Here is a 13,721-nt window from a genome sequence, read left to right as displayed (position 1 = left end):
TTTAAAAAAAAAAAAAAAAAAAAAAAAAAAAAAAAAAAAAAAAGAAAAGTCAATTACAGGATATTCTCCCCAAAAGTATCTGCTTCTAGGATAAGGTTATTAAAAAATATTTAGCACATTAGGAGACATGAATATAGTTTATTTAAAGTATAGCTCCTTGGGGTGCCTGGGTGGCGCAGTCGGTTAAGCGTCCGACTTCAGCCAGGTTACGATCTCGCGGTCCGTGAGTTCGAGCCCCGCATCAGGCTCTGGGCTGATGGCTCAGAGCCTGGAGCCTGTTTCCGATTCTGTGTCTCCCTCTCTCTCTGCTCCTCCCCCGTTCATGCTCTCTCTCTGTCCCAAAAATAAATAAACGCTGAAAAAAAAAATAAAGTATAGCTCCTTTGATCAATGTTTTCAGTTAAAAAGCGTTATAATGAATTATGTATAAATATTCAGACGATAAGGAAGGTTTTTAAAATAAACATAAAAAATGAAATCTTGAGCTATTGAGATGCTGGAAATCACTTGGAGCTATCCACAAATTATATAAAGACCAACATATGATAAAATATTATCTGGGTTGAATAAATGAAGTTGCAATCTCTTTATCATTAATATGAAGCTGGCTCATATTTGAGAGATGCTTTTTGAACATTTCAGACTTTTGACTCTTTGCCAAGGTGGACATTTTTGGAATAACATTAAGTATATCCTGGTTAGACTTGAATAACACACCCGGGACTGACCAGGGAGCCCATTCTCTTGAAATTATCTCCCATACTTATAAGACCTAGACTCAGACATTTATTAAGACCTAGAAAAAAGTCTATCTTTAGAGTCAACGTATTCTGATTCGAGAGAATAGTTATTAATAAAATTCTGCCATGTTTTAAAAGAGGCTATCCTAGGGGCGCCTGGGTGGCGCAGTCGGTTAAGCGTCCGACTTCAGCCAGGTCACGATCTCGCGGTCCGTGAGTTCGAGCCCCGCGTGGGGCTCTGGGCTGATGGCTCAGAGCCTGGAGCCTGTTTCCGATTCTGTGTCTCCCTCTCTCTCTGCCCCTCCCCCGTTCATGCTCTGTCTCTCTCTGTCGCCCAAAAAATAAATAAACATTGAAAAAAAATTTATAAAAGAGGCTATCCTAAAAGGATATGTCGTGTAAAAGAGTAAATGGGTTGGGGTGGGGGTGGTTCAGAAAGATAAAGATGGGAGTTCCTTGACCTGGTAGTATTTATTTCACAGAATCTACTTTGTGACGTTGCATTTACTTCTGTTTTCAGAGTCATTCAATGCATTTACTTAACAGATGTATCTAACGCCTTCTAATGCGTCAGGGAGGTTTTAATTTAGTGGGGTGGTGTGGGGGGACGTCATCAAATAGCTGCAAACCATGAAAGAAAGGCTGTAAAGAGTCTGGGGCAGGGGTGGGTATGAAGCCCTTCCTGAGGAAATGGGATTTGAAGGGGTAACAATAATAAATCACATAAAAAGAAGGGGTGCTGACATGCCAGCCAGAGAACTGCTTGAACCAAAGACCTGAGAACCTGCGTTTCGCAAAGCCGGAGCACAGACTGACGTCCCAATACTGGAGCACAGAAAGTTGTGCAAGATGTGCAGGCAGTCTCGTAAGGATGGTTTCAGCAGTTCCATATTTACTCTAAGACATGGTTGACAAAGAGGTGATCTCCTGGCTAGAAGATCTGCAGACGTGTTTTTGCTTGCGCTTTTCGGCCATCATTTTTTTTTTTTTTTTTTTTTTTTTTAATTTGGGTAGGGCAACATTCCTGAATTAGTTCAGAGGCCACCTATCCCCCGTCGGCCGCAGACAAATATTTGACCTCTGAGGAAAAGGAGTTTGTTAGCTTTTCTAAAGGATTGTCAGATTTTATATTTAAAACAGCACTACAGAAGAGCCGCTGGAAAGCAAACACGGTCCGAGCCTTGCACACCCAGCGAGACCTGCGCTTGTGTGCGCAGCGCAGAGGCGAAGCTGGGGAAGGCGGGGGAAGAGGAGGGGCTCGGCGCCTGCCCGCACCCACTGCGCATGACCGCATGACGCTGCCGCCCCCGTTGCCAAGGCAGCGGGAAGGCGTAGCCCGGAAGGGGAGCCTTGCTGAGCGACAGCCCTGAGACTGATACCCGTTGCGCTCGGGGCTCGCTAGTTCCTGAGCCAGTCTTGACCGGAACAAAGCCGATGAACACCCAGGTATGATGCAAAGGGATAGCCATCTGCACAGAGGAATTCACAAGAGCCAGGGGAACTGGCCCAAACGGACTTGAGGGCTATGGCAGACCTTTCTGAGGACACCATTCCTGATGAGATACAGAGTTCCGGTTCATTCAGCTCCTCCAGAGGACTGCAGCCCTGGCCCCAGGCCTCTGGGAACAAACCTGCGAGTGGAAAGCCGACCACACCCTTGGAAGACGGAGACAAACAATCTGAGCTTCCAGACTACAAAAATAATGAGGAGAAGTTCAGTAGAAAATGGATCAACTATCTCAAGGGCAAAGAAACTAACTCTGGACAGTACCAACCAGACGCTAAACTTCAGACACAAAGCACTCGGGTATCCGATGAAGAACTGAAAGCCCAGCAGTCTTTTTGCGCCGTTAAGATAAGCCTGATCCATCGCAGAGCAAACTTGAAGGAGAAAAAGAGCAGCAGACAAAAAAAGCCACAGCTTAGATTGGTTGCAGAGGCTTCAGAGATAGATGCCTTAAACTGTACTGTGCCTGATGAACTTTTGAACAGAATCTACTTAAAAAACATAAGGACAGCACCAAAACAGGTGGCAACAGCTGATCAACACATTTCTTCTCAGTGCCCCAGTTGCAACAGAAAAAGAGCTGAACTGGCTCAATCGGCCTTTCTGAGACAAAAGAAGACTTTACTGGAGTCACTTCTACTCCAAGAGAAAATGGATGAACATCTTTATACCAGAGACTTTCTTACCCTTATTGGAGATGCACATCAGGGCCTCCCCAGGCTTTCAGATGATCCCAAAATAATCTGGAAAAGACTGAATGAGAAAAGTCAGATCAGAAACTCTGGTTTTGAAAGGTCAGATACAGAACAGGTGTGGCAGAATGAAAAAAGTGTTTGTCATTTACCTTTTCTCCACCACCTGTCCAAACCACTTACGCTATCCAAACAGGACACAGTATTTATTAATGATAATGTGTAATGTGGATAAATGTTTCTGTTGTGTATTTGAATAATCATCATTTTTACAGGCACTTTGGAAACCAATTTAAGACTTTACTATGTTTTCTTCACAGAGGTGACGACTAAAAACTTTCCATCCAGTACATTTTTTCACATTATAGAGGGCAACATTGTAGTTGGTATACTTGCAAAGTTTTCACAATCCAGGAGAGAGATGTTGGTAGTTTAGGGTTTTGACCATACCAACAGAAAGAAGTACAGAAATGTAAGAGATGGTTAGGAGGTAATAACAGCCTTTGGTGAAGTAATGGATATGGGATTTAATAAAGGGTAAATGTTAAGAATGTTACTAAGTTTCTGACTTGTGCATTTGGATGAAAGATAACATCATTAAGATAGGAATATTGGAAAAGATCTTGTTTGATGGTAGTGATTAAGAGTGTGATTATCTGGACAAAGTTTAAGGTATATTTGAGACATCCACATTGAGAGGTTGAGAAACGGTTATTTGTGGGTGCAGTCTAAAGATAAGGTTGAGCCTAGAGATTTGAAATAAAGTTGGAGGGGTGGTGGTGGTGGAATCATTGACATCTTGTTGGGAATTGAAATAAGAGATACGGTGAGCTTTTCTAGAAGAAAGTAGAGTGAGAGAGAGGAGGGGCTATGAGCAACTCCTGAGAAATTCAGCAACTATCGGCTGGGTGGGAGAGAATAAGCCAGCAAAGGAGGTTGAGAAGAAATGATCATAGGAAACCAGGAATGTGTCATGTTACAGAGATCAAAGAAAGAATATTCCAAAAAGGATGGGTTGTCTAAGCATGCTAACTCAACAGACAGTTCCTTTGAGATAACTAAGTTATGTGTTGGATTCTGTTGACCTTAGCAATAGTCACTTCACTTACAGAAATTGGGCAGACCAGACTAAGTGGATTGAGGAGTAGATGTAAGTTAAGGAAATGAAGACTTTGAATACACTATATTCCTGGTTAAGTGCAGGGAGATGGGGGCGAGGGGGTAAGCTGGAGGTAGATACAGAATTGAGGAAAGAATGCTCTAAAAAGCCATTTTGTTCATAAAGATTCTATGAAAGTTTTCTTGTTCCTCCTAATTTCCATTCTGATGAAACAGTATCACCCCCTGGAGAATACCATGGTAATCTGAAAATACATTTGTTGTAAAAGTGTTAGATGCATTCCAAGAAATTTTATCTGTTATTTCCCTATAAAAACATAAATCCTAGAATTACCGACAGCATCTGGACATCATTTTTCTACATGTCTAACACCTAAGCTGTCACAGTCAAAAAGAAATTTGTAAAAATCAGCACAAAACAGTTTTTGTATCATGTTCCAATAACACTCTTTGGAGTTTAGACCTTCATTTATGTATAAAGATACTGTTGTATCCTGTAGAATTTAGCCTATTTCCTGTTAGTCATTCCTAAATAAAATGGAAAACAAATCATTACCATTTTCATAGTAACTTTTTATTTAAAATCCACATTATGTCATTCTTTCTTTGCCATCTCAATATATTCACATTTCACAATCAAATTCAGAATAATTTCCCATTTAGAATTCCCCATTAAAGGTCATAATCCACCCCTTTAGTCAACTAAGCTAGAAATGTTAGAGTCATTATTTGTTCCTCCTCTTTTAACAACCCCCAAGCTAACTACTTTTCAGCAAGACCACTGGATCATTCTTTAGTATCTTCTGACCATGACTTCTCATTTCCATCTCATTACCACTATCCTCGTCATGTCAGCCTCTCACTCCCGGCTTCCCTCCTCTCCAGTCCATTGTCTGCACAGTTGGCAGAATTATTTTTCTAACACAGAGACCTGTTCAACTTATTTCCTTGATTAAAAAAGTAGTAACTGATTTATCAGTGTTGTAGAAATAGCTCAAATTAACCAATGCCACATAGAGGTTCCTTCATATCTGGTCCCCATTTACCTATCTAATCTCATCTTCTTCTATGCCTCCCCCCCCCCCAACCCCCATATTTTATCCTCTACACAACTTTCGCATCTCTGAACTCTCTTGTTCTTTGTGCTGCTGTGGTCTACAAGTAACATTTGTTTTATTCAAATTCTCTTAATTGTCTTTTATAGCTGGTGTACTCTTTAATTTTGTTTTAGTTCTTCTATTTCATTATAGTAAATAGGTAATATAGTTACACGGTTTAAAAAATCAAAATGATGTTAAAAGGTTTTAGTATGCAGTTTTCCTACCACCCTGATCCCATCCCATCCCACTTAATTCTATGCTGTCCAGCCAGACCCTTGCCTGCCAGGGGTTAACTCTTTACTTGCTGAATGATCAGACAACCGGGTATCCCAGGATGAGGACAGAGGTAGAAGAAATGCAGGAATTGGGGAACGGCCATTTACCAATCAGGACAGAGTATTTCTAGATTTTAAACAGTCGGAACTGAATTAGTGTGTATGAGCTGAATATTCATGTTAACCGTAAGTAGCCACTTATGCTAGTTTCTTATGCCTTTCAAGTGTTTATGCAAACATAAACATCAAAGATAACTTATGTACTCTCTTCTGTACCTTGTTTTTCCCCCCCTGTTATAACGTGTGTGTGTGCGTATATATATCATAAAATTTGCTATTTTAGCCATGGCTAATTGTACCATTCAGTGGCATAATTTACATTTACAATGTTGTATAGTTTCTCATCACCCCAAACAGAAACTCCAGATCCATTAAGCAATAACCGCCCCCTCCCCCCGCCCCATTTGCTCCTTCCAGTCCCTGGTAGCTGGCCTCTAATGTACTGTGTCAATGAATTTGCTTATTCTAGACATTTCATATAAATGGAATCAAAATATTTGTTCTTCTGTGTCTGGCTTATTTTGCCACACATCGTTTTGAAGATTCACCTATACTGTAGCATGTATCAGAATTTCATTCTGTTTAAGACTGAATATTATACCGTTATATGCATATACATTAGATGTATGTTTATTCATTCATCTGCTGATGGACACTTGGGTTGTTTCCACTTTTTGGTTACTGTGAATAATGCCACTATGAGTGTTGGCATACAAATATCTGTTTGGACACCCGTTTTCAATTCTTTGGGGTCGATACCTAGAAGCAGAATGGCTGGGTCACATGGTAATTCTAACTTTTTGAAGAACTGCCAGATGGTTTGCATAGCAGTTACAGAACTTTACATTTCCACGAGCAAGGTACAAGGGTTCCAAATTTTCCATGCCTTGTTATGTTCTAGTTTCTAAAAATGATAACCATGCAAGTAGGTGTGAAGCAGCGACTCATTTCACTTTGGATTTTCATTTGCCTGATGAGGTTGAGCATCTTTTCAAGTGCTTATTGGCCATATGTGCATCATCTTTGGAGAAATGTCTATTCAAAGACCTTTTTTGTTTTAATTGGGTTGACTATTTTATTGAATTGGAAGAGTTATTGATATATTCTGGATCTGAAAAATCTTATCAGATATGTGAGTTGCAAATATTTTCTTCCATTCTGTGGGTTGCCTTTTCAGTCTCTTAATAGTGTTCTTTGGTGCATAAAACTTTTGGATTTTAATGTAGTCAAATGTGTCTGTTTTTTCTTTTGTTGTTTATACTTTTGTTGTCATATTTAAGAAAGCATTGCCAAATCTAAGGTCATGTGTATTTGTCCCTCTGTTTTCTTCTAAGTGTTCTGTGGTCTTAGGTCTTGTGTTTAGGTCTTTAACCCATTTTGAATTTTCTTATTTATGGTGTGAAGTAAGGCTTCATTCTTCTACATGTGGATATCCAGTTTTTCCAGCACAATTATTGAAAAGACTGCTCTTTCCCCATTGAACAGTTTCAGCACTCCTGTCAAAAATCAGTTCACCATAAATTTGAGGGTTTATTCCTAGACACTAAATGCTATTCCACTGATCTGTAGGTCTCCTTATGCTGGTACCACAATGTCTCATTATTGTGCTTTGTAGTTAGTTTTGAAATCAGTACATGTGAAATCTTCTTCTCTGGTATTCTTTTTCAAGACTGTTTTGGCTATTCAGTGTCTCTTAAGAGTCCATATAAATTTTAGGATGGTTTCTTCCATTTCTGCAATAAACATCATTGGAATTTTGATGGGGATTGCATGGAATCTGTAAATTGCTTTGATAATATTGTCATCTTAACTATATTAAGTCTTCCTTCCAATCCAAGCACAAGGGATGTTTTTTCATTAATGTAGGCTTTTAATTTCTCTCAGCAGTGTTTTGTAGTTTTCAGTGTATAAGTTGTAGGATTCTTTTGTTGAATCTGTTCCTAAGCACTGTATTTTATTCCCTTGTTTGCTACTGTAAATGAAGTTTTTTCCAATCCAATTTCTTCTTGGATGTCCACTGATAGTGAATAAAACCACAACTGATTTTTTGCATGTTGATTCTGGATCCTGAAAATTTGTTTCAATTCACTTATTGGCTCTAACAGGTTTTTGGGGTTTTTTTAGTGGATTATTTAGAGTTTCCTAGCTATAAGATTATGTCATCTGTGAACAGAGGTAATTTTACTTTTTCCTTCCAATTTGGATATTTTTTTTTCTTTTTCTTTTTTGCTTAATTTGGTTCTCACTTCTAGTACTATAATGAATACCAGTGGTGAAAACAGACATCCTCATCTTGTCCCTGGTGGTTTTTTGTTTTTGGTTTTTTTTAATTGTTTTAATGTTTGTTTATTTTTGAGAGACAGAGATAGAGTGTGAGCAGGGAGATGCAGAGAGATAGAGGGAGACATAGAATCCAAAGCAGGCTCCAGACTCTGAGCTATCAGCACAGAGCCTGATGCGGGGCTCAAACCCACAAACCCTGAGATCATGACCTGAGCCAAAGTTGGATGCTTAACCCACAGGAACCCAGGCTCCCCCGTCTTGTCCATGGTTTGAGGGGAAGAGCTTTCAGTCTTGGACCATTGAATATGATGTTAGTTGTGGGTTGTTTATAAGTGGGCTTCTCATATTGAGGAAGTTCCCTTCTAAACTTGTTAAATTTTTATCACAAAAAAATGTTTAATTTTGGCCAAAAAAAATTTTTTTCTGCATCAATTGAGATGATCATATGGTTTGATGTACCATTTCGCCCAACCTAAAACCTTGTTTTCATTGCACTCATTTGATAACCCTAAAACAATTGACTAATTAAAATCAATCATGCTCCTATGGGATTAATATAAATTCATATTAGAATACTTGTGTCTCAACATGTTTTTCCTTATTACTTGGTTGTGAGCATCTCAAGTGTAGAGACTTTACATTATATCATATCTATGGCATGTAGCACAGTTGAGCATGAATGGGGCCCAACAAAAGCTTCATGGGTGAAAAAACAAGTGCATCAAAGCAATGAAATTTAATATGTCTTTTGTACCAAAATAGGAAAAATAATTCGGGCATACCCTTTTCTGTCAACATTTTGCTTTTGTGCAGCTATCATTTTTCTTTCTCTTTCCATGGGTTGATGCTTCCCTTTTATCATGAATACACATACATTTTCTCAGTGGCAAATTAATAGAATGTTTTTGATAAGACATCTTTCCAGAAGTATGTGACTGATTAATACAGTTTTCATTTTAAAAAAATATAAAAATATTTCTTTGGAATCCACGTTTTCAGATAGAAAAAAAAATCATCTGAATTATTCATTTTAAAGATAATTCAGGGGCTCCTGGGTGGCTCAGTCAGTTAAAGCATCCGACTCTTGATTTTGGCTCAGATCATGATCTCACAGTTCATGAAATAGAGCCCAGCGTCAGGCTCTGTGCTTATAGTGCAGAATCTGGGGGTTCCCTCTCTCCCTCTCTCTCTGCCCTTCCCCTGCTCACTCTCTCTCTCTTAAAATAAATTAATTAAAAAAATAAAGATAATTCATGGGTTTCTGCAGTTTTGAAGCAACAAGTTTCTTGTTGCTAAACTTGAACAAAATTTTTTATTGCCTCTGAGTACATCCAAAAGGAATGAATATCCTTTTTCCAAACTCTTTATAGCTGCACTCAAGAGATTCCAGTACAGCTGGAAAAGAAAGTCCAACAGATCAGATGCTGAAAAACCACATATTTCCCCAATGCACTAAAAACGCATCCAGCAACTTAGGAATATACAAATATGCAATTTGTGTAATTGTAAGATACAAATTACATAAATATGCATCTATTTAGTTTACCTTCTGTCATCTAGAATTGTTATAAAAAATTCTGCCTCTGCAAATCTCTATGCCTTTAATAAACAATATAATAATGAAATCCTTAAGGCAGAAGTAAGTGATGTGTCAGACGGAGAGAAAAGAAAGTTCAGTTCTGAACGTCTGAGTCATTCAAATTCCAATCTCAGAGCTATTTAGGAATGTTTGGGACACCCAGCTCAGAATATCTCCCATTTTAAACATATTAGTTTGTTTCATGATGGAACCTAATATAGTAATTTAGTTGTATCCGCAGCAGCATGAACAAGTTGCAAAGACATAGGAATTGTGGCTCTACCTAGGTGTGGTCTTAGCCCCTCATTTTTTTTCTGGAATTGACAGATGAAAATGACATATATACATAGTTAATTTAACATACAGAAAAGGAAAAGTCAGCTGAACTTCTGTTCTCAGTTGCTAATACCCTTTGGAATAGGAAATACAGAAAATTTCCAACTTGCGGCAGACTCAAATTACAGGGAAAAATGCAAAATTCTATCAGGGTGGCAGAAATAATCTTAACGCCTGGTTTTGTTGACCCCACTGTTTGTTGACGTATTAACTGAGGTTTAGGAGAAAGTACATTGTGGTGCATGCCACCAAAAATTTGCTTTGGATGTCAAGACTGATGACCCCACACAATGCCTGAGAGGTTACGAAAGGTTTATTACTCACATAATGAAGTCTCCTCGGAGGGACAAAGGGCAAACTCCCAAGCAGATCTCCAAATGGCTCCAAAAAGAGGAAAAGAGGCCGCCTTGGCTTTTCTTGCCATTAGAGACTGGAGCTGAGGTGAGGATTCCCACCTGTGTGCTGGGACCAGCATGGTTTCAATTTCCTGCCAGTAACAAATAAGGGAGCACCTGGGCTTTCTTCTTAGCTAACCCCAATGTAGGGCAGAAGGGTGGGGCTGGCAAGTTTTGACTGTCAAACATCAAAAATGCAATCAGACTCTTTAGAATAACTCACCCCTGATATCTGACTGATGACGGAAATACACTATATTGCATTAAATGAAATTTTGACTCATTAAAGTATGCTGTAATGATGCTCTGTGAATCCTGTAGCCTGAAACTGGTGAGGGTAATAGAAGTCCCACCTACCACTTGTTCAAGAGACCAGCATTGTGTATTTTTAGAAGTGAAATGGTCACTTTGAACAACGAGCTCCAACGTGGATGTACTGTGGCTTTAATATGTAACCTTGATTTATATTTTGAGGATCTGTCAGGCAAGAGATTCCCATAGTTACGTTCACCAAAGATAGAAACTTTGGTTACCTAATTGCTGTTGCTCTCATTGGTGGAGCTGCTGGCAATGGCCCACGAGTCTGTCAACAGGCACAGATGGAACCAATTGTTGGCCAGGGTAGGATGACTGCCGTGCTGTTTTGATCCTGTCCATAAAGGGTACATGCCCCCGTTGCTGTTCACTCATGGGATCCCGAAGGGCTACCTAAGTAACCAGGGGTTTGAAAGAGAAGCAACAGGTCCCCCTCTCTTGTAGGTGGAATACTCCTAAGGGTCCAGACTTCGCTGTATCTCGTAGGTAACATTTCTCTCTTGGGGAGGCTCCGGTGTTTCTGCTGAGCTTGTAGAATGCTGCCTCCATGACCCTCAGAACGATATGGAGCTTCAAAGACTCAGGGCCTGTGAGAACCTATGTTTCCAGAAGAGCTCAGTCTGCAGTCCCTAACTGCCACTCTAATGGAACCGAGAAGGGCAGTGACGCCACCAAAAATCTATGGGTGGTCCAGAAATTTTAGGAAGGATGACAAGTGTGAGAGAAGCATGCTAAAACCTCTCCAGTGACTGATTCTCTGGGGGCAGGGAGAGGGAACACTAACGGAACTACCTGTGTATTGCAATTTGAACAAATTCTAGAGCCCTTTGTTACAAGGGGCCCCAATTCAAGATGGGCCTATTTGTAAATAATGGCAGAAACAGACTTAAGTAAAATGTGTAAGGGAGGACTAAGTTGCCTCCAAATCCCAAAACGGCCTAAAAGATACTGGGCTTAATATGGTGGCTACAGAGAGTGACAACTGCTACTTCTTGATAGTGTTAAAGATGTAGTAGGGGCGCCTGGGTGGCTCAGTTGGTTAAGCGGCCAACTTTGGCTCAGGTCATGATCTCACGGTCCGTGAGTTCGAGCCCCACGTCGGGCTCTGTGCTGACAGCTCAGAGCCTGCAGCCCGTTTCGGATTCTGTGTCTCCCTCTCTCTGACCCTCCCCTGTTCATGCTCTGTTTCTCCCTGTCTCAAAAATAAAATAAAACGTTAAAAAAATAAATAAATAGAGATGTAGAGGCCTTCCACTTAACAAATAATTTTCAGGAATTTGACCAGGGATGCTGGGCCTTGAGACGCCCATTCCCCTTTTTGAGCTCCCTCTTTTCTTCCTTCTTTGTTTTTAATTTCATCCTTCCATCAAAAAAAAAAAAAATTATTGTATTTCATGCAACGTGGAGTGCACACATCAAAGCCACCTAGAAAAAATTTTAATGCATTAAAGACAATAATAACAACAACCTCTGTGTGTGTGTGTGTGTGTGTGTGTGTGTGTGGTGTGTGTGTGTCTGTGTGTGTGAAGCAGGTAGACTACATGGACAAAATTCTGGTCCCCATGGGGGAGAAAGCTTTGAGGAAAACACCCCATCCATTTGACTTCATCTCTTAAATGAAAGAACGTTTCTATTGCCTCGGGAGGTTATCACACTCTGCTCCAGGATGGCAGCTTTTCCAAAGTCAGGATGTGATAATGCACACCCCTGGAGAGATTTTCTTCCACAATGAAGTGGTATGAGGGAAAAAACAAAACAAAACAAAACAAAAACAAAAACACAAACATTTGCACAACCACTCTCTTCAAGATAATACCATAAATATGATATTTAATATTTTCATTTTACAGTGTAGGCCGTACAAACTTACTAATTCCTTAGCAAAACACGGATTCTTCAGGGGGGAAAAAGCTGTGTAAGACAATCTGTCTCTTCCTCTTGCCTAGTTTCTGGTGGTTTGCTGACAATTTTTTATATTCCTTGGCTTATAGACACATTATCCCAATCTTTGCCTTCATGTCAGGTTGAGTCCTCCCTGTGTGCATGTACAAATTTCCCCTTTTTATGAGGACGCCAGTCGGGGCGCCCCCAATTATCTCCTTTTAACTGGACTACCTTTAAAGATCCTATCTCCAACTAAAGTCACATTCTTCAGATTAGGACTTTGATATGTAAATTAGGACTTTGATATGTAAGCGGGGAAGGAGGGGAGTGGAACACAATTCAAACCCAAGCAGAGGGGGTGGCAGGTAAAGGATTGGGATGAAATTCCCAGAATTTCATTTTAGCTAAATCATTCTAGAATCTTAAGTTGAGGACAGGTAGTCAAGATAATAATTTTTAATCATGCTACACATTAGGATTACCTGAGAAGCTCTCAAAATAAACCACTACCCAGGCTTTCCTTCTAGGCATTCTGACTTGTCCTGGGGCAGAGACGTGGCAACAGTATTTTTCAGAAGCTTCTCAAGGGAGTATAATACACAGCTGCATTTGGAACTACTTTTTTGGAATGATAAGGCTGAAGGCAGGAAGACCAACTCTGAGGTTGTTTTGTTAATCAAGGAAAGAGATAATAATGCTCTGAAGCTGGCATCAGCAGTGGGAAAGAGAAAGAGAGGAAGAGATAGGTGAGTTCTAGAAACAGGAAGTAAATCAGCAGGACTTAAGACTGAATGGGGTGGGGGGGTTGGTAGGGAAGAACAAAGTTGATGCCTCTGTTCCCATCAGCTACGTGCTGGTGTCATCAGCAGACATTAAAGATAAAAGAGGTTTGTTCTCTTGGGGGAGAGCGAAATAACTGAACTGATGGAGTTTTTAACAAACTTGTTATTTTGAGATAATTATAGAGTCACATGCAGTTCTAATAAATAGTACAGAGAGATCTGATGTACCATCTACCCAGTTTCTTTTGATTGTAACATCTTGCAAAACTAATAGTATATCACAGCAGGATGTTGATACAGTGGAGATACAAAACAGTTCCAGGGGTACCTGGGTGGCTCAGTCGGTTAAGCATACGACTCTTGATTTGGCTGATCATGGTTCATGAGTTCAGGGCCCCATGTTGGGCTCCGCACTGGCTGTGTGCAGCCTGCTTGGGATCGTCTCTCTCAAAATAAATAAACATTTAAAAACAAATGGGGCACCTACGTGGGGCTCAGTGGGTTGAGCATCGACTCTTGATTTTGGTTCAGGTCACCATTGCATGGTTTGGGCGTTTGAGACCCGCGTCGGGCTCCGTGCTGAGAGCATGGAACCTGCCTGAGGTTCTCTCTCTCTCTCTCTCTCTCTCTGCCCCTCCCCTACTCGTGCACTCT

The 13,721-nt window shown here is 40.2% G+C and overlaps 2 protein-coding genes across 2 annotated transcripts in view; one reads left to right on the top strand and one right to left on the bottom strand.

Moving 5' to 3' along the window:
* DLC1 (DLC1 Rho GTPase activating protein) overlaps nt 1–13,721 on the bottom strand; it is a 563,102-nt gene that overhangs the window by 479,075 nt on the left and 70,306 nt on the right. The window contains exon 3 of the mRNA XM_040490111.1: nt 2,934–3,000. The gene's annotated coding sequence lies outside the window, so the exon portion shown is untranslated. The remainder of the gene's footprint in view (nt 1–2,933; nt 3,001–13,721) is intronic.
* CUNH8orf48 (chromosome unknown C8orf48 homolog) lies at nt 1,989–4,616 on the top strand. Its single transcript, XM_040490123.1, has one exon. It carries the CDS (start codon nt 2,266–2,268, stop codon nt 3,163–3,165), a length of 900 nt encoding a protein of 299 aa, XP_040346057.1. The 5' UTR covers nt 1,989–2,265; the 3' UTR covers nt 3,166–4,616.

The sequence above is a fragment of the Herpailurus yagouaroundi genome, unplaced genomic scaffold (genome assembly GCF_014898765.1).
Source record: "Herpailurus yagouaroundi ecotype Mexico unplaced genomic scaffold, PumYag 181, whole genome shotgun sequence".
Taxonomy (NCBI): Eukaryota; Metazoa; Chordata; class Mammalia; order Carnivora; family Felidae; genus Herpailurus; species Herpailurus yagouaroundi.
Note: the sequence above shows the minus strand (reverse complement) of the source record. Positions and strands in the feature narration are given on the sequence as shown.

Bases quoted from the DNA above. Each gene is read 5' to 3' on its own strand.
- CUNH8orf48 (XM_040490123.1), top strand. From the start codon at position 2,266: ATGGCAGACCTTTCTGAGGACACCATTCCTGATGAGATACAGAGTTCC.